At 35.6% G+C, this 20,400-nt stretch overlaps 1 protein-coding gene across 5 annotated transcripts; it reads right to left on the bottom strand.

The window, feature by feature from the left end:
• Positions 1–753: 753 nt before the first annotated feature.
• On the bottom strand, positions 754–18,918 carry LOC115722769 (uncharacterized). Of its 5 annotated transcripts, XR_004012847.2 has the most exons (13): positions 18,609–18,848; positions 18,107–18,297; positions 17,900–17,960; positions 17,771–17,819; positions 17,117–17,171; positions 16,948–17,035; positions 16,456–16,574; positions 15,513–15,638; positions 15,062–15,155; positions 2,010–2,164; positions 1,278–1,382; positions 1,017–1,159; positions 754–855 (listed from the first exon to the last, which is right to left on the bottom strand). XR_004012847.2 is itself a non-coding variant. In XM_030652076.2 (12 exons), the coding sequence occupies exons 1-11, from the start codon at positions 18,778–18,780 to the stop codon at positions 1,323–1,325; spliced, it is 1,170 nt and encodes a 389-aa protein (XP_030507936.2). In that variant the 5' UTR covers positions 18,781–18,918; the 3' UTR covers positions 853–1,159; positions 1,278–1,322. The 5 variants fall into 5 exon arrangements, 2 of the variants coding, with proteins under 2 accessions (XP_030507936.2, XP_030507937.2); XR_004012850.2 differs by having other exon boundaries at positions 853–1,159; positions 1,278–1,806; XR_004012849.2 differs by having other exon boundaries at positions 853–1,159; positions 1,278–1,366.
• Between the last annotated feature and the right edge of the window lie 1,482 nt (positions 18,919–20,400).

Genomic DNA, 20,400 nt, shown 5'->3' with positions numbered 1-20,400 from the left:
TTTGTTTTTTAAAAACAAAATTTTAAAAACAAAAAATTTACTTTTATTTTTCTGTTTTTAAAATTAAAAAACAAAAGTGTTACCAAACGCCACCTAAATTAGTCACTAACAGGATGCACTTCTGTTTGTTTTTTATACATTTCATTGGAAGTTAAGTTAGTTGTTTTTTTATCCAACTGTCTAAAAGTGTCAATACATATAGATTTAACAGCCATACATTTAAGACAACTTCAGCACTTAGAAAATTGTTATTTTGCTCTAGAGGAATAAGGTGTGAAAGGAGGGTTGTAAATTTTTTTTTGGTGTTTTTGATCCAAACCACTCAGTGTGAGATTTTTTATAATTGGTGTTGTATACCACTCAGTGTAAGATCTTTTGTAATTGGTTTTGTACACCATTATTGAAACTCTAGATGTAATGTACTAATATCAATAAAGATTCAATCATTTTGCTGTCGTTACTTTCCAGATAAGCTCCTTTGTTTTCATTCATTTTCTGGTTTAAAATTATAATTTTGCTTTAATGTTTAAATTTGTGATTATTACGAGCTGTTATTAACCGCTATGTGAATCTAATTCACATCAAAAAGATTTCAATTAAATTTATTGCTAGTTTTGCCATTGTTGTTCATCTAAGTCATTTACTGGAGTTTTTTTTTTGGGTATATTTATTAGTTAACTGATTATTCTGTGCTAACAAGTGAAAATATAAGACATTTGCACCTGAGAGGATTAGTTATACCCCTAATTTTCATCACAGTAATTTCATTGTTATTTGTTTTACTAAAATAATCACTAATACTCTCCCCTGATCAGGTTGTTGATCAAAGCATCTGTAACTTGACAAAGTCTCTTGCTGTAGAAAAGATTGTAACATTCAGGCCATTAGAAATAATAATGAGTGTGTGACAAGGTCAAGCAGATCCATCCATTGCGGATACCTTATTGATAATCACTAAGCACAATTTCATAACGTTGGATATTTGAGATTAAACAGGACAAGAGTGATGGCCCTACATTTGGCAGCTAAAAGGCAATAATTCCCTCCAATTCTACTACATCCATCATTGACCGCCTTCTTCATTGTCAACGTAGAATTCTGGGTAGACATTCTCATGTTATCTCGATGCAATGCCAAACCATTAGTCACCACGGAGAGACTATAATAACAAAGAATAACAAATCAAAAACAAACATGAATAAGCAATCTCTTGGATATCCAAGTGATCAAGGTACAAAGTTGACCATATAGCAGATTAAGCCCTTCAGAGTACGTACCTAGCTAACTGTCATGGAAACTAGAGACAGCTTTTTTGGTACAATTCAGTGCTTCCATCCAGTTGAATGACCATCTTCTACATATGGCTCTAGAAATCCGATAAACTAAAACAATTATCAATGGAACATTAGTCATACATAATTGAGTTTTGCAATAAAAATTCAAAATTAGGTAGAATTTGGGTGTTGAATATTAGATATTGGATATTACCAGCACCACAATCAAACCTCAAAACAAAGTGAATCACTGGAAAACATAAAGTAACATAAATAGTAGAGAACTAAGCAAGCTGCACAAGTTGAGCTTTATGAGTGCGGGAATCAAACATAATAGTATGTTCTTCTATTTCTCTCTCAGTCTGTTTTCTTAAGAGACATATAATAATGATAACTCCTATCCAGATTTAGATTCCTGCTTTTTGCAGGCCTCCCACACTAGAATGTAAACTCTTTCCTTGCAGTGAACAGAAAGAACTTGAGTGGAATTAAATGTAATCACAGTTCGATTATTTTGTTCCAGCAATTACACCTAAGCAATAAGCCTTGATTAGTGCTAAGCAGTAATAAAGAGTTTTCGAACAGATCAAATATATTCACGGTAACTATCAACCAGAACTTGAGCTTCTTGTACTAACGAAGGGGTTGGGACATGAGGCAGCAGGAAAGCAAGGTATAAATTGAAAAGTATAATATTATGATATGAAATTAAGGTAATTATTGCGAACCAGATACCTTACTACCATCTTTAGACCACCTAGCACCATAGCCATGAGAAATTCTAATTTCAAAGACATCTCCATGGGGTGGAACAACATGCAGATTTAACCAGCAGCATTCTTCTACTAAGTTAACAATGACATCCAATGCAAGCTTGTTTTTATTAGAATCTGGATACCAAATAGCAACACAAATAATTGATCAATCAATAAAAATAATGTCAGACCTAATTAGTGTGTTGTTAAGATTAATGGCGTAGAGATTATTTGTGTAAATAGAGAGACCTAAATAGAGGAAAAGCTTGGGACTAAATTTCAGCAAGTTCAATTTCACAATTCCAGCAAAATTTATTCAGCAAGCCTCACTGACTTTATGTATAGTTTTTTACATATTAGTTGTTTAATCACGTTTATGTATGATTTCTTAACCAGTCTTTTTCTTCATTTTGATGAGATTTCTTTGTAAAAGTGAGTGAGCAAACAATAGGAAGATGAATGAAGAATAGCTGGTTTTGTAACTAACTCTGTTATTATTAGGCTTGTTATTGGTTTACTTTGGTTTCTCAGCCTATATAGTTGTACTAGGTCTTACGCCTTAATATTAGTCTCAATATAAGATTGTGGAGGCTGAGTTGTCAAGTTCTTAGTACCTGAGATGATTGTTTAAGAATGGCTAATACATAGATTGCTATTTGTTGGCTAGTTAGGAGTCTTTGTTAGTCTAGCCTATAAATTCTTAGAAGGAGTCTTATGAGAGTATGCTGAATTTTGTGAGATTGTTAGTAAAAGATTACTCTAGGGAAATATCAAACCATCTCAAAAAGGTTAAAACTTTGTAATTCTAATTTCTTTCAAGAACTAAACTAGAACACTAACATATGTTTTGACTAAATATCAATAATACGAAAGGATTTTGTTCAAAAATAATAATATGAGGGGTTTATATGTCTAATATGGTATCAGTGAAACTCTAAATATCAAACACTGTCAAAAATCCCTAAATCCTAAAAGACCTAACATCTCAACCAAAGACCCGCAATGGCTCTTGCTGAGATAATCTGGTCTTGATATCCACCTTTGATGCTTCTTCGCCTCCGCCTAGACACGCTTCAGACAGGAATGGCATTCTTCCACCAGCATCACTACAAACAGTGTGGCTCCACTAACTTCAACCATGAATGGCATTGCTCGACTTCTACCACAAATTTCATGAGTTCCACCATGGTGAATCATAACCAACTAGCCAATGAAGATAATCTCTACTTTGTTGGCTCAAAAGAGCACCCAAGGCTAGTTCTCATTTCTCCACCACTCAATTTTCATTGATAGCTCTATGATTTCAATCTTGCTATCGGGGCTAAGAACAAATTGCATTTATTATTGGTACTCTTCCACAACCACCTCTAGATAGCCATTTTCTCAATTCTTGGCTAAGATATAACCAGAAGGTTATCTTAGATCATACACTCTGTTTCATTTTGCATTAAGAGCATTATAATGTTTTCTGATACTACTTGAATCATCAATTCGATCAATGAAATGACCCTTAAATCTTTAAACTGAGCAAAACCCTTGATGCTCTTCTTCAAGGGGATGATTACATAAACAAATTATTTTCAAAGCTTTGAGCTACGAGGGATGTGAGTCATGAGCTCCGCCCTTGCCTACCTTGCACATGTGTCGTTTCCACTGATAATCTTGCTTTTCATAATCTTCAAAAAGTTATGTAGTTTCTTACTAGACTCAATCGAATAGATTATGTTGTGAGAGCCCAAATCTTGCTCATTAACTATTTTGGTCCCTTTCCAAAGTCTTTTCCACAATCATTCACCAAGAACGTCAATGAAAGCTCCAACCAGCTCTAATTATTCTTCTTCTAACTCAACATTGGGGAGCAGATTGAGAAGATAGAAGATAAAGTCCTGGACTTGGAGATGATTAAAACAACACAATTGAAAAGCCTAGTGACATGGGAACTAAGGTTCTCACTTTCAGTAAGCTAATGCATTGTCTAAGCTCCCTAACTTACTGAAGAGTGGAAGTTGCTGAAGCTCTTAGAGTATATCATCATCAAAGATCAATCATGCGACACTTAATCTTTAGAGGATCAAGGTGGACTTTATGAAAGTTAAACCTCTTAGAGATCAACTAATCTAACTAACTTATTTAAAGAATGAAGAGAAATAATATTTTTATTATGTTTCTTTTCTGTGTTCTTTGTACAACCTAGAGCTCATCTTATATAGAGTATTTACAAATCAAATAAAGACAATATATTTAATACAGAATAAGGAAAAATCCCTTAAAATATGAAACAACACAAAATTAAGAAACTAATTGATGTGATTTTATTTCCCATCTGTCAACACTCCCCCTCAAGCTGGACTATAGATATTGATGAGTCCAAGCTTGTTAACTAGGAAATCAAAGACTCGTTCAGATAACCCTTTTGTGAGAATATCAGCTAGTTGTTGATCTGTATGGACATATCTAATGCTGATGATCTCTTGATCAATTTTTTCTTTAATGAAGTGACGATCCACCTCTACATGCTTAGTTCGGTCATGATGTACAGGGTTATGAGCAATGTTGATGGTGGATTGATTATCACAATAGAGTTGAATAGGGGCCTCATACTCACTCTTCAACTCCTCTAGTAGGCGTTTGATCCATATTGCTTCACACACTCCATGGGCCATGGCTCTATACTCTGCTTCAGCGCTACTTCTTGCAACTACCGTTTGCTTTTTACTTCGCCATGTTACTACATTACCCCATACAAGAGTACAATACCCAGATGTAGACTTTCTATCATCAATTGACCCAGCCCTACCGCATCTGTGAAGACTTCAACCTTCCTCTCAATTGTCTTCTTGAAGAAAAGACCTTTTCCCGGTGTTTGCTTGAGGTACCTCAGAATTCTATATACAGCATTGAGATGTCCTTGACATGGATTATGCATATATTGACTGACTAGACTTACCGCAAAGGCAATGTCGGGTCTTGTATGGGAGAGGTAGATAAGTTTCCCTACTAGTTGTTGGTACCTCTCTTTGTCAACTGGGCCTCCTTCAAACATTTTCCTCTTGTCTCCGAGCTCAATTGGAGTCTTGCTGGGCTTGCTACCAAGCATTCCTGTCTCCTCCAAGAGATCAAGAGTATATTTCCTTTGGGACACAGAAATCCCTTTTTTGCTTCTAGCGAATTCCATTCCCAAAAAATATCTGAGTGCACCAAGATCCTTGACTTCGAACTCCTTTGCCAACATTTCCTTGATTAGAATAATCTCTTCAATATGGTTTCCAAAGACAATTATGTCATCCACATATACAATCAGTACTGCCATTTTCCCTTTTCCTGAGTGTTTGATAAAAAGAGTATGATCAGTCTGACCTTGCATGTATCCAAGCCCCTTGACTACTTTTAGAAAGCGATTGAACCATGCTCGAGGAGACTGTTTTAAACCATATAGAGATTTGTTTAACTTGCAGACTTTAGTTGTATTGGGAGATTCTTCAAAACCGGGAGGTTGACTCATGTACACTTCTTCTTCCAGCTCACCATTTAAGAATGCATTTTTTACATCAAGTTGATGCAATTCCCAATCCAAGTTAATCACTAGTGACAACAATACTCGATAGTATTGAGTTCCCAAGAATCGGAGCGAATGTTTCAGTGTAGTCAATTCCATAAGTTTGAGTAAAACCCTTGGCAACTAACCGAGCTTTATATCTTTCGATAGATCCATCTGCATTATATTTTACTGAAAACACCCATTTGCACCCTACTACTTTCTTGTTTAGTGGTAACTCCACTAATATCCAGGTTCCATTATGTTTAAGTGCTCTTATCTCTTCGAGAACAGCTGTCCTCCAGTGAGGAATGCTAAGTGCCTCGTTGATGTTCCTGGGAATCACAACATCTGAAAGACTGGAGGTAAAAGCTTTAAATGGAGATGATAATTGTGAATACGAAATGAAATTTGAAATAGGGTGTTTTGTACAAGATCTAATTCCTTTCCTTAATGCAATAGGAATGTCCAGATCTGACTGACTTTTTGTGGGAAGAGTACCTGGATCACTTGAGGGAATTGGTTCTATCACCGGATTGGACTCTTGACTGTGAGGATTCGTGACTTGTTTACTTCTTCTAGAATACACTCGAATTTCCTTCTGCATGTTTTGATCTTGAGGAGGAAGACTTTCATTAGGAGATGGACGTTGATTGATTTCTGTTTCAGAAGAGGATGGAGGATTTTCTAGTTCTGAAGGGAATGGAATGTCAGGGGGTAATTCTAAACCCCACGACCACTGAGTTTCTTGCTTGTGATGATTGTTCTCCCCCTGAAGCGAGGTGGGAGTGAAGTACGGAGAATTTTCAAAAAAAGTAACATCACTTGAAATGTATGATTTCTTGGTGAGTGGACAATAGCAACGATAGCCTTTCTTGGTAGGAGAATAACCCAAGAAAATTGTTTTGGTAGCTCGAGGATCAAGTTTACTCCGATGTTGGGAGTGAACATCTACAAACGCAGTGCAACCAAAAACTTTTACTGGCAAAGTGTTTGTAGAAATGTGGGGATAGAGAGACTGAATAACAGAATACGGTGTCTTGAACTGGAGAGGTCGACTAGGAAGACGGTTTATTAGATAAGTAGCAGTAAGAACAGCATCGCCCCAAAGATATTTTGGAACATGCATTTTGAACATGATTGCACGGGCTACTTCTAAGAGATGACGATTTTTTCTCTCAGCTACCCCATTTTGTTGTGGAGTATCCACACACGAGCTTTGATGAACAATTCCATTTTGGAGAAAATAATTACCGAGGATGGTATTGAAGTATTCAGTACCATTGTCGGTACGGAGTATTTGAATAGATGTTTGAAATTGTGTTTGGATCATTTTGTGAAAGTTTTGGAAGACCTGACAAGTTTCAGATTTATGCTTAAGTAGATAGACCCAAGTGACTCGTGTGTGGTCGTCAATGAATGTAATAAACCATCGCTTACCAGAAGAGGTAGTGATTTTTGAAGGTCCCCATAGATCACTATGAACAAGAGAGAAAGGGCTAGATGGTGTATACATTCTTTAAGGGTATGAAACACGAATATGCTTAGCAAATTGACAAACATCACATTGAAAATCAGATACGTTTTTATTAATAAACAAAGAAGGAAACAAATGTTTTAAATATAAAAAACTAGGATGCCCAAGTCGACAATGCCATAACATAATAGTTTGAAAATTTGAATCAGAAACAGAAATCGAACTCGAAGTCAAACAATGCAAGGAAAGTTGCTTCTCTTTTATTGGATGTTGAAAGAAATAAAGGCCATCACGAATCCTAGCACTGCCAATCATCCTCCCTGATGATAGATCCTGAAATTGACACGAATTGGACACAAATTTAGCAAGACATCTATTATCAGAAGTTAATTTGTGAACAGAGATTAGATTGCATTTTAATGATGGAACATAAAGTACTGATCTAAGAATTAAATCAGTAGATAATTTAATGGTGCCAACTCCAACAATAGGTGAATAAGAACCATCTGCAATCTTGACACTAGATGTAGTAGAACATGGACAATAAGAATCAAACAAATGAGGTAAACCTGTCATGTGATCAGTTGCTCCAGAATCTATGACCCATGGTGTTTGGCAAGCAGAAAAGAAATTACCAGAGTGTGCAACTGAGGCACTATGAGACTCGGAACCAGATTTGGATGTCATAGAAAGATTGACTGAGGAGTGTGTATAAATGTTCAAGTTGTTCCTTACTGAATGAAGGGGCATTAGTACTGCTTTCAGTCTGAGTGTGGTAGACTTTTTTGTCATGTTGGCGACGAGGAGTCCAGTTTGGTGGTTTACCATGAATTTCCCAACAAGTGGATCGAGTATGTCCGTGACGCTGGCAATGATCACACCAAGGTCGATCACCCTTACGATTAGGCCGCGGATCAGGGTTCGATTTGCCAGATGGTAGTGGTCCAGACTTTGAGACAAGAGCAGAACTTTCAATGGGTGACACATCAGGAGTTGTGAGCATAACACGACGACGTGCTTCTTCACGTCTAACCTCAGAGAATGCTTCTTCAGTGTCGGGAAATGGAGAACGACCAACCAAACGACCTCTTACTTCATCAAGATTGTTGTTTAACCCAGTAAGAAACTCAAAGACCCGCTCTTTTTCCAATTGTTGTCGCTGAATGGTGGTACATTTCGCACACAGTGGTGTAGTATCCAGATACAAATCCAGCTCCTGCCACAGATCTTGTAAGTCCGAAAAATATTAAGTAACAGTTTGATTACCTTGCTTAATCTCTTTAAGCTTGGTGCGAATTTCAAAAATCTGAGAAGCATTACCAAGATCAGAGTACATTTTTCGGGCAGCATCCCAAACCTCCTTGGCAGTCTTAAAGAATAGATATTTGCGGCTAATTTTTGGTTCCATCGAATTAATTAGCCATGCAAGAACAATAGAATTTTCAGCTTGCCATACCTTGTGTGTGGTGTCTGTTGGAGATGGTGCAGGGAGATCACCAGTGATGTACCCAAGTTTCCCACGTCCACAAATGACAAGTTTGACTGATTGTGCCCATTGCAGATAATTTTTTCCATCAAGTTTATGGGCTGTGATATGAAGAGAGTTGTTGTCATAGTTTATGGACTGAGTTGTAGTTTCTGTGGTGGTCTGAGAATTAATTTCCTCACTGGTTGACATTTCTAGAGAAAAGGAGGGCAGAGATAGATCTGGACTTTGACTAGTTGTTTGTTTTTTCCTTTTTTTTTTTTTTTAAAGAGAGGGAAACTAGAAAAAAAACTGGACAGAAAAAAAAAAACTGAATGGACAGAGTTCAAAGCAAAAAAAAAACTGAGAAAGGAAAAAAAAAACAATCAAAAGAGAGAAAAGATTGAGGTTGAGGGTGGCTGAACTGGACAGAAAAAAAAACTGAATGGACAGAGTTCAAAGCAAAAAAAAACTGAGAAAGGAAAAAAATACAATCAAAAGAGAGAAAAGACTGAGGTTGAACTGGACAGAGATGGCTGCTGGACAGAGGTGGCTAGAGTGGGCTGCCTGAATGGACAGAGTTGGGTAGACTGAATAGAGGAAAGGAAACCTGCTCTGATACCATAAAGAATGAAGAGAAACAATATTTTTATTATGTTTCTTTTCTGTGTTCTTTGTACAACCTAGAGCTCATCTTATATAGAGTATTTACAAATCAAATAAAGATAATATATTTAATACAGAATAAGGAAAAATCCCTTAAAATATGAAACAACACAAAATTAGGAAACTAATTGATGTGATTTTATTTCCCATCTGTCAACATTATTCTTTACTCAAGTTAGTTGAAACAGTTAGGCAGTTATGTTAGCTTGTTATGTTGCTATGTTCTATAAATAGCAACAGTCCCATTTCTTTCATTTGTAACTTAACTGTTTAATCAAGAGTAAGAGAGAGTAAGAGAATTCGAGAGCTAGAAAGACAAATTCTTTGAGATTACGAACTTGGTTGTACACGGGTAAAGGGAAGTGAGCTGAGTGATTGTTCTTCTTATTTTGAGTGTTGTGAGCTTGAGATTTTCTTTCATGGAGGATTCTGTACAAGTTCAGATTGATCATAGTGGATTTTGATGATGGATGCAGGGTCAAAATTTGGTTCTGAACCAAGATAAAAATCTGGTGTTCTTATTCTTTTTCTCTGCTTTGTTTATTGTTTTCCTTTATGTTCATTTTGATTTACTTTCTGGTTTAGCTTGTTGATCACTAATCATTGTTGTTAGATGAATTAACATTTCAACAATCAATAATACGAGAGCTTTATTTCTCAGATATGCTAGGTGGGAATCGTAAATTGACAATAAACATATTGAGAAAATAGTAGGAGTATCGAAAGTACAAATATTTTTTAATGTTGGAAATGGAATGTAGACTTCTGTGGAAATCTAGTTTGTTCAAAACCAGAAGAAACAAATATTAATGATTGTAGAAAATAGTGATTCGAATTGTGTGTTGATTTCATAGAATAATACATATTTATATACAGAGTTAGGAGACTAAATATCTACTAAATATCTACTAAATATCTAACTCTCTTACAGCTAATATACACTTAATATCTAACACTCCCCCTCAAGCTGGAGCATAGATGTTAATCATGCCCAGCTTGTTACAAAGATAATCAACCCGCACCCCATTCAAAGCCTTTGTAAAAATATCTCCTAGTTGTTCTCCGGTCTTCACATATCCTGTGGAGATCAGACCTTGTTGAATTTTCTCACGAACAAAATGACAATCAATCTCAATGTGCTTAGTTCGCTCGTGGAATACGGGATTCGAGGCAATATGAAGAGCAGCTTGATTATCACACCATAATTTTGCTGGAATAGAAGTCTTAAACCCAAATTCAGTCAAAAGCTGATAAATCCATATTACCTCACACACAGACTGGGCCATAGCTCTATATTCTGATTCAGCACTGGATCTAGATACAACATTTTGTTTCTTACTCTTCCAAGAGACCAGATTGCCCCCAACAAATACACAATATCCTGAAGTGGATCGTCTATCTACCTTGGAGCACACTTGATACGCATCGAAAAACACTCAATCTGGGTATGTCCATGATCCTTGTAAACTATACCTCGTCCTGGTGCTCCTTTTAAATAACATAAAATTTGTTCTAATGCTGCCCAATGATGAATTGTTGGAGAAGACATGAACTGACTGATAACACTAACCGGGAATGCAATATCTGGACGAGTCACAGTTAAATAATTCAACTTTCCAACTAACCTGCGATATTTCTCAGGATCTTCAAATGGTTTCCCATCACGTGTAAGATGCACAGCTGGATTCATTGGAGCATTGCAGGGTTTCGATCCCAATTTCCCTGTCTCAGTTAGCAAATCAAGTACATACTTTCTTTGAGACAGAAAAATACCTTGTTTACTCCGAGTAACTTCAATCCCCAAGAAATACTTGAGCTCTCCTAAATCTTTCGTGTTAAACTCGGGTGTGAATGAAAGACTTAAGCGGATGTGATGCCTTCGCATCACTTCCAGTAATAACGATGTCATCAACATACACCACTAACAAAATGATACCAACAGTTGATCTTTTATAAAACACAGAATGATCTGACTTACTTTTCAACAAACCAAACTTCTCAACAGCCTGACTAAATTTACCAAACCAAGCACGAGGGCTTTGTTTCAATCCATATAAAGATTTGCGAAGATGACAAACTCGCCCTAACTCCCCGAGCAACAAACCCGGGAGGTTGCTCCATATATACTTCTTCCTCAAGATCTCCATGAAGAAAAGCATTTTTAATATCAAGCCGATGCAAAGGCCAATGATGAGTAACCATGGAAATGAACGATCGAACGTATGTGAGTTTAGCAACAGGAGAAAAAGTATCACAATAGTCCACTCCATAGGTTTGAGCATAACCCTTGGCAACAAGACGGGCCTTTAAGCGAGCAACCGTGCCGTCCGGATTGAATTTAACCGTGAACACCCATTTACACCCGATGGCCTCGTTTTCCGAAGGTAAATCAACCAAGACCCAAGTACCATTCGCAACCAAAGCATTCATCTCTTCTATCATTGCGGCAAGCCAACCGGGATGAGACATCGCTTCTCGAACGAGTTTTAGGAATAGTGATAGAATCAAGAGAAGCAATAAAAGAACAAGAAGAAGAGGAGAGATGATTATAAGACACAAAAGAAGTAATAGGAAAAGTACATTGGCGTTTACCTTTACGTAGTGCAATGGGAAGATCATCTGAGATCTCCGGATCTGATGACGAAGATGCAGGTGCAGGACATGAAACAGGAGGTGGAGGAGGGGGGCGCCTGGTGTACACTATAGGAGGCCGAGGGAGTGGTGGAGGTGGTAGAGGTGGTGGAGGTGGTGGAGTTGTAGACACTGTGGGGGTGACGACCGAGGCAGTGAAGGAACTAGAGACCCGCCGTAACATGTAGCGGCGCATAGGATGTGACGGAATAAACCAACAAATCATCATCCTCCCCCGACTAGTAGAAGTAGTGGAAGATGAAAAATAAGGTGTATTTTCTACAAAAGTAACATCAATAGAAACAAGATATTTGTTGAGATCGGTGACAATAACACCTATACCCTTTACGAAGACGAGAATAACCAAGAAAGACACACTTTAGTGCCTTAGGGTCTAATTTGGTGACAGATGGACGGACATCGCGAGCAAAACAAACACTACCAAACACTCGCGGAGCAACTGGAAATAATGACTTATTAGGAAAAAGAATTTTAAATGGAATTGCACCATTAAGAACAGAGGATGGCATGCGATTAATAAGAAAGCATGCCGTGGAAACTGCATCGGCCCAAAAAGGTTTAGGGACTTTCATTTGAAACAAGAGAGCACGTGCGCTTCAAGAAGATGTCCGTTTTTACGTTCCGCAACACCATTCCGAGGTGCCGTATCAACACAAGAAGTTTCATGAAGCATGCCATTAGAGGTCATATAAGATTGAAATTGAGCGTACATGTACTCTTTGGCATTATCACTTCTCAAAGTACGAATAGATACATTAAATTGAGTTTGAATCTCGGACAAAAAGCACGTAATATAGAAAACAACTCATAACGATTTTTCATTAAATATAACCAAGTTACACGAGAATAATCATCCACAAAAGTAACAAAATACCTGAATCCAGGTTGAGACAAAATAGGAGAAGGACCCCAAACATCAGAATGAACTAACTCAAAAGGAACACTAGCACGTTTATTGACACGTGGACTCAAACTAACACGATGATGTTTGGCAAACTGACATGACTCACAATCTAACGAAGATAAACTACTATATTGGGGACACGGTTCTTGAGCAAAGGAAGGGATGGATGACCTAAACGACAATGAGCCTCAAAAGCGGATGCAACACTCGAACAAGCAATAGAGGTTGGCGGAAGTGGGTCAAGAACATACAAGCCACCGCATTCATGTCCTTTACCAATAATCTTCTTCGTCACAAGATCCCGAAACAAACAATGATCAGGAAAGAATGAGATGCAACAATTTAGATTACGAGTGAGTTGACTAACAGAAAGCAAATTAAAGGACAAATCGGGTAAATGTAAGACTGATGACAAAGATAGCATAGGTGTAGGAACAATAGTGCCAGATCCAAGAACAGAAGCTGTTGACCCATCAGCTAAGGTGACAACAGAAGTGGGACTGTGAGACTGAAAAGTGGAAAAGAGACGGGAATTACCGGTCATATGATCTGTGGCACCAGAATCAATGACCCATTTTGAGGATTTGGAAAGAAGGCATGCATTAGAGTTACCCGATTCAAAGAATCGCAAAGTGATGTGAGAAGATGAAGACTTAAGTGTTTCCCGATACCTCGAGAACTTGGCAAATTCATCGGCGAAATAAGGACCGATTTGTCGGATGCATCACTAGTGCTTGCAATATTGGCGAGTGTTGTTGTCGATTCTTAAATTGTAACTTCCTACACTCAAACTTGGTGTGGCTCGGTTTCTTACAATAATTGCACATGATGCTCCCGCATTTGGTGTGCGGTTATCGTGTCCTTGTGAATTACCTCCTTTAAATCCACTTGGAGTAGAGTTTCTTTCCGTGCGTAATTATTACGACTCACCAAGGCGCTATTCGCAGGAGTTGAAGAGGTAGTCTCGTGCGAAGAACACGAGTAAACACATCTTGTAAAGAGGAGACATCGTAACCGTAGAGAACTTGTGACTTTGCGAGTCAAATTCGGATGAGAGTCCCGCAAGAAAACTCATAATAGCCATCTCGTTCTCGTTGGCGCCGTTGAACTTTTACATCAGGACTAAACGGTAATAGCACATTAAGTTCTTCATATGTTTTCTTGAAAGCCATAAAATAATTCATAAGAGACTTATCTTGTTTCTCCGCGCGATAAAAAGCTTTGCAAACATCATATATGCGAGAGATGTTGTCTTTGCCAGAATACAAAAACTCCAAGTAACCCATTAGTTCTTTAACCAATTCACAATGATTAATCAAACTAATTACCTCATTATCGATAGAATTTCGAATTTGAAGGAACAAGCGAGCATCCTCACGGAGCCATATTTTCCTTGAATCGTTTGTTTCTTCAGGAGGATCGTCAGTCAAGTGATCATCTTTGTCAATACTCCTCAAATACAGTCGAATCGTCTTACTCCATTCCAAATAATTCGAACCAATCAACTTATGATCCGTGATTTTAGACATCACGGGAACAACATCAGAAACAACAACTGATTTTGAATCTAATCTTATCTCTGCCATAATCTCAAAAACAAACACAAAGGACAGAGAAAAAGAACAAAAGAACACCAAGGAATGAACACCCAAACACGAAGAAGACAAACAAATACCGAATTACAACCTAGAACAGATGCGAGTGGGCTTAGAAGAACCCAGTGAAGAATCGGCAACAGAACGCCGTCGAAGGCGCCGTCACACGCGCCTCCACGCGCCGGCGCGTGAGCCCCACGCGCGAAGCTTCGTGCGGCGCGTGAGCCCCACGCGCGAGGAATCCGGCGACCGGACTTCGGGGGTTTGTAGATCGGCGGCTGGGCAGTCCTCCTATGTGGGCGGTGAGAAAAGATGTTCACTCCAAATAGGATTTTCGAAAACAACCCTAAACTCAAACCCTAAATTTTTTTTTTTTTTTTTTTTTTTCGTAACCCTAATTTCGAATTTCGAATTTTGAATCACAATGCTCTGATACCATGTAGAAAATAGTGATTCGAATTGTGTGTTGATTTCATAGAATAATACATATTTATATACAGAGTTAGGAGACTAAATATCTACTAAATATCTACTAAATATCTAACTCTCTTACAGCTAATATACACTTAATATCTAACAATGATGATATTTTATAACCAGAAGTCAATTCTTATCGCTTAATGCACTTATTTGGGAAATAAGTATTGTAGATGACATTTTAAAAGGCAACTTGAACATTAATCAAGAGCTAAAAAAGAGAAAGAAAACTACAAAGCAAAATTTTAAACACAAACTCACCACTTCCATCCAAAATGCCCCAAAATTTATTGTTACTCCTATGAGCATGTTTGGCCAAAGCACGGGCTCCATGGGTCAATGTACTACCTTTAACCTATAATTACAAGAGATTAACTTTATAATCAGAAATATCCAATTTACCTAAAGTAGTTTGTTATAGATTCTCAATTTAGGGATGCTAAACCATCAACCATCACTTTAAAGATATAATGAAAGTTTATCAACACAAAATCAGTGGTGCTGCCTTCATGCTAAATGCACTATTGTGTTGTTTTCTCCTAATAGCAATGTAGTAACTTACAGAGGAAAGGTGATGTGCAGGCATATAACGTGTCTCGTTTACAGTGTAAAAAAATTGTTTTAATCCGTTCAAAAACTATTTGATATAGTGGAGCATCTAAAATCTATGTAAAGATTCTTCTTTATGCAAGACATTCCATAATTATCTCACATTTTTATTGTAAGGCATCGTAAATGATGATAGAAGAGCAGATCGTGGTGGTGGTAGTGCATGTTCAGTTGTCCCTTTTGTATTTGTAAGGCCTAAAATTCCTCGAATACCACTATAACTCAGTTCCTGGTGAACAAAGAAAACCCTGTCAGAAAAGGAGGGGAAAACACATTATCTTCTCCTTGGTTATCAAGGATGATAAACCATTCCACAAAACAGTATAGATATCTACAGTGCGGTAACAATGATAACATAAAAATACCAGTCCACAAAAATGCACAAGTTGAGCTATGGTGCTTCGTCAAATTTCTTATTGGTCTATATATAATTGAAGAAGCTCAAATAACATAAAACAGATGAACTTATAATTTTAACAAGTCATAATGACTAAATTTCTTCACAATTAATACTTGGTGAGTGGTACAAATTTCTATTTTAAATGGCCAAATATATTAGGTGAGCTTAAAATCATTTGAAACAACTTAAGCATTCCTCCTGTCATTTTGCCACCTGCCACCGAAGTTGTTATCATTTATGACTGAAACCTAATATCATAGAATCAAGACCAGCAGAACATGCTTGTTATCTAGCCATAACATAAAAGATTTATAATAATCACTGAATATAAGTGTTACATTGTTCACTTTACATTAATGGCATCTAAATTATTCACGTATATCCTAAGAAATTTTGGTTTAATAATATCACAAATTACAATCATATTCATAAGAATTTTCATTACCATTCCTATTTGAAATAAAAAATCCACAAAGCATCAGCAAGAGGAGGAAGAACATCAATTTCTGTGATTCTTAATCCTCAGGCTTGTGTTACCAGCAAACTAACAGTACTAGACAGAAAATCATGTTTATCAAAGTCAATTTCTTCATGCTATTGTATGCATAATCGTAAGAACTAAGAAGCAGCTAATAAGTAAACTAACCGAGAGTATACTTGCTAAATAAAAATAAGGCTGTAGAGCAACTCTTGAAATGCAAATCGCAAGGACACCACTAGAATATTCTTCCTCTTCTGAGTAAAACTTTCTGTAGATTTGCACACCTGAATAATGGTCATTAGGTACAAACTACTTGCAAAAATCAGATACTTCATTAAAAGTCACAATAAATTGCTATTATTTTATTTAATGGAACTTTGTAAGCAAACAAATGCTTAATATAAACTCCAAGAGATATAGAAACATTTCATCGTAGGCCCATCTATTATTTTAAGACAGAGCTAAGCAAAAAGATTACTTTACGTCCCTCCCTTTTCTACTTACACAAACACGACACGCACACGCACACACATACACGTGCATAAATTAGTGTATTTAACCATCTTCTTCTGGGTCCTAGAAAGTTAGTTAAGTAATTCGTTGGTAGTACACTCATTGGTCTACTAGGTCACAGAGAATCAGAGACTAATAAATTACCTTCTTTAATGGACTTAACTCCAGGTAACACTTCAGCAAGGCTCTCTGCCTCCAACATGTCAGAGAATGAAGCATACCAGCGGACATCCTGCAAATTCATTAATATCTTACTCACCAAAATAAGTTCAAATGATACAAAGGTGTACAAATCAACACAAAAAATTGGTACCTGAACTTTAAATAGAAGACATTCATTGAAAAGAATCAAATTTCCTGATCCAATGCTGCCAACAAAATAAAAAGGGGAGGGCATGAAATGACTTCGAAGGAAAACAGATGGATATGGCTTCTTTTATGGAAAAAGAAAATCAAGAAAGGCAGCTTCCTTTTGGGCTTTGGTGACATAAGCTTTCTTTAATCACTCTTGGCAGGAAATACAATTTGCTAACTAATGTTTGTACTTTTACTTCTCTTGAGGATACTTTCTCTTTCTATACCTTGTAATTTTTGTACTTTTAATAATTGGCCAAATGGCCTTTTTTTTAAAATAAAAAAAAAAAATCAAAAATCAATTTACATTTTAATCTTTCGATAATTCTTTGCAAGATAAATAAGAAAGATAAAGATAACCTCAATTTGCTGAAAATTCTACCGGCTCTCTATAAGAAAGATAAAGATTCAAATAAAACAACTCATTTTCTATCAAGATCACAAATGGGCTCCTTATATCAAAGGATATACTCGGGGATGATAAAAATAACACAAGAATGAAGTTAAAAAGAAAAATAGCAGAACCCAAAAGAAAACTATTTCAAACAAATAACTATAAACATAGATGTCAACTGCTAATAAATATAAAAATGGAATGGTAAATTGGTAATACCTACTGCATTTACCAGCAGCACACCTGCCCTCAACTCTTTTCACTCCATCTGTGAATAATGTCCAGTAGGATCGATCAATAACCATTTATATGAGAAACACAAAAGTTTTCAGTGTTAGCAATTTATACCTGCTAGTTGTGAAAAGAAAGGCTCCCGTACATGAAGTTCAAAGTCAACAGTCTTCAGCACCTGATGAATGAATTAATTACAAGATTTGTTGGTACTTAGTGAAAGGTCTGTTGGACATAAATGAGTGACAAAATAAAAATAAAAAAAAAAAAAAAAAAAAGAGAAAGAAAGGTATAGTAGAATGAAACTATCAACTAATAACTCACATCAATTAAGTCAGATCCCTTTCGTGAAATCAGCAGCCCCCATGCTTGTTCTTTGTGGCTCAAGGAACATTCTACACCAAGCATTGGCATTTCATTATAAGTCCTATAGAAGGTTCCAGACATAATCGTGTGTTGCAAAGCAAACGCTAGACGCTTGTATAATGGGTATGGAGGAACCCCTTTCAATGAATCTGCAAAACTGAGAGTTGAGATTTACTAAGCTTGAATGTATGGTATAAGAATCTGTGTAAATAAAAATAGAACAATTCAAATTCTATAATAAGAAGATAATGCGGAGTAAGGATATGAAATTCTAGTTAAATTTCAGAGGATTATAAATCCAAATGAAAATGAGTTGAAATTCCCTATTGAACAGCAAATACTTCATCATCAAATGACAATCACAAATTCAATTAATTTTAAGTTATAACAACAACAACAACAACAACAACAACAACAACAACAACAACAACAAAAACACAATTGTTTCATCTTAATTTACCGTCAGATTGGGCAGAGAAATTAAAAAAATCTGGGCTTGGGTCGTGTTTGAGGAGGTGTGAGCAGAAGTCCTTAGACATGTGTAAGTCGAATTGTAGGGTTTCATTGAGAAAAGAGTGAAGAGTAAACTTAAGAAGCTCTTCGATGCGATTTCTGAGGTCAACTGCAGACATTTCTCTAGAGCAGAAAATGAACTCTATTGTCTTCTACCAGCTATAAAAATCTGGGCTTTTTTTCTTTTGGCCTTTGTCCCGTTATATGCATTTTTTCTTAAAAAAAAAGTAAATTTTTTTTTTGTTTTTGACAATGAACTTTCATTGAAAATACTCAAAAATTTATAGAGAAAAGATGAAAAATTATCTATCCAAATTAATTTATCATCCACTCTGAGTGCTAGAACTGCTAATTCATGTGTACAATAAACATGAATTAGAGATGCCTCAGGAAAACTGGATAGCAAACTAGCAAAAAAATCTAGAAAGATCCTACCTTAAAACAAAGAAGAAGGATCTCCTAGAAAATATAATAATTGAAAATAATCAACTAGACTCAAAAGATTTATTAGGTAGCCCAATGCAAGAGATCAATCAAGTGCAACCACTAAAGCTACATAAGTTTAGCTTCTGCTAATTTGTGAACCTCCCTACAAAACCAAAGAAAAAAATAAGAATAATTAGAACATATTATACCAGTGAAAATAATAATAATAATAATAATAATAATAATAATAATAATAATGTAAAAGATAAAATAAAAAAAAAGATAGAAACTTATCTCCAACTCGAATACTTGAAGAGAGGTCTTGTTCAAACTCGTTAAATTTTTGTCGAACTCCAAATAATAAAATTTTACATAATAAACTAATGAACATTAACATAACATAATAATATCACCGTACAAAATAACACAACAATATATAAAAATACTAGCAATGTTAAGACAAATAAAATAACTTATTAAAAGAAAATTGCATAAAACTTAACGACATAAATGAAAAATTGTAAAGGTGTAATAAGAAATGGAAAACTAAAATAATCTAATAACTAAAAAAAATAACAATATATTTACCTTAATAACTACCAATACTTATCTCATAAAAATCTACCAACATATAAAATTATTCTAAAAAATGCAAATATAAACACCAATCATATATAGTGGGATCCTATATAACCTTACATTAAAATTTTACGCAAAATTACACCAATTTACAATAATTAATTCATAAAAAAATAAAATCATAAACTATTATAAAATAAGTGCAAAAAAATAAAAAATAAATAAAATAAGAATAATTGATAGTTATAACTTCCTTAAAAAGTTATAGAGGATAGTTAAAAAAAACCACAAAAAATATGCAACAAAAATATAAAATTTAAAATAAATAAATAAATAATAATCATCAATATCAATATCATCAATCAATATCAATATCATCAATATATATATATATATATATATATATATATATATATATAAAGTAAAGTATATTAGAGTTGATGTGGCAGCTTAATAGAGTTTTTTAATCCTTTGTGTAATTTCTCAAATTTTCTCATTTAAATATATATTTTAATCCAATCTTATATGATTTATTATATAAGTGTTGACCATTTAATGATTTAAGCCTAAATGATGACCTTTCAGCAATTGATCATCAATACAATAAGAGTTTACAACGTACCCTTAAATACAATTGTTACTCCATATACTATATACGTTAACACTACATTGATTGTGTATTATATGACCAAGCCATGATAATATTAGTACTGGTGATGTTTTATCTTCCTCAA

Source organism: Cannabis sativa, chromosome 9, assembly GCF_029168945.1.
Source record: "Cannabis sativa cultivar Pink pepper isolate KNU-18-1 chromosome 9, ASM2916894v1, whole genome shotgun sequence".
In the NCBI taxonomy this organism is placed as follows: Eukaryota; Viridiplantae; Streptophyta; class Magnoliopsida; order Rosales; family Cannabaceae; genus Cannabis; species Cannabis sativa.
This window is presented reverse-complemented; position numbering and strand designations above follow the sequence as displayed.

Coding starts and splice junctions, on each gene's coding strand:
- LOC115722769 (XM_030652076.2), bottom strand. CDS start 18,780: ATGTCTGCAGTTGACCTCAGAAATCGCATCGAAGAGCTTCTTAAGTTT. Junction 15,639..16,455: donor ATTTAGCAAGTATACTCTCG/GTTAGTTTACTT, acceptor TTTGTTCACCAG/GAACTGAGTTATAGTGGTAT. Junction 1,383..2,009: donor GGTCTAAAGATGGTAGTAAG/GTATCTGGTTCG, acceptor TAATTGTTTTAG/TTTATCGGATTTCTAGAGCC.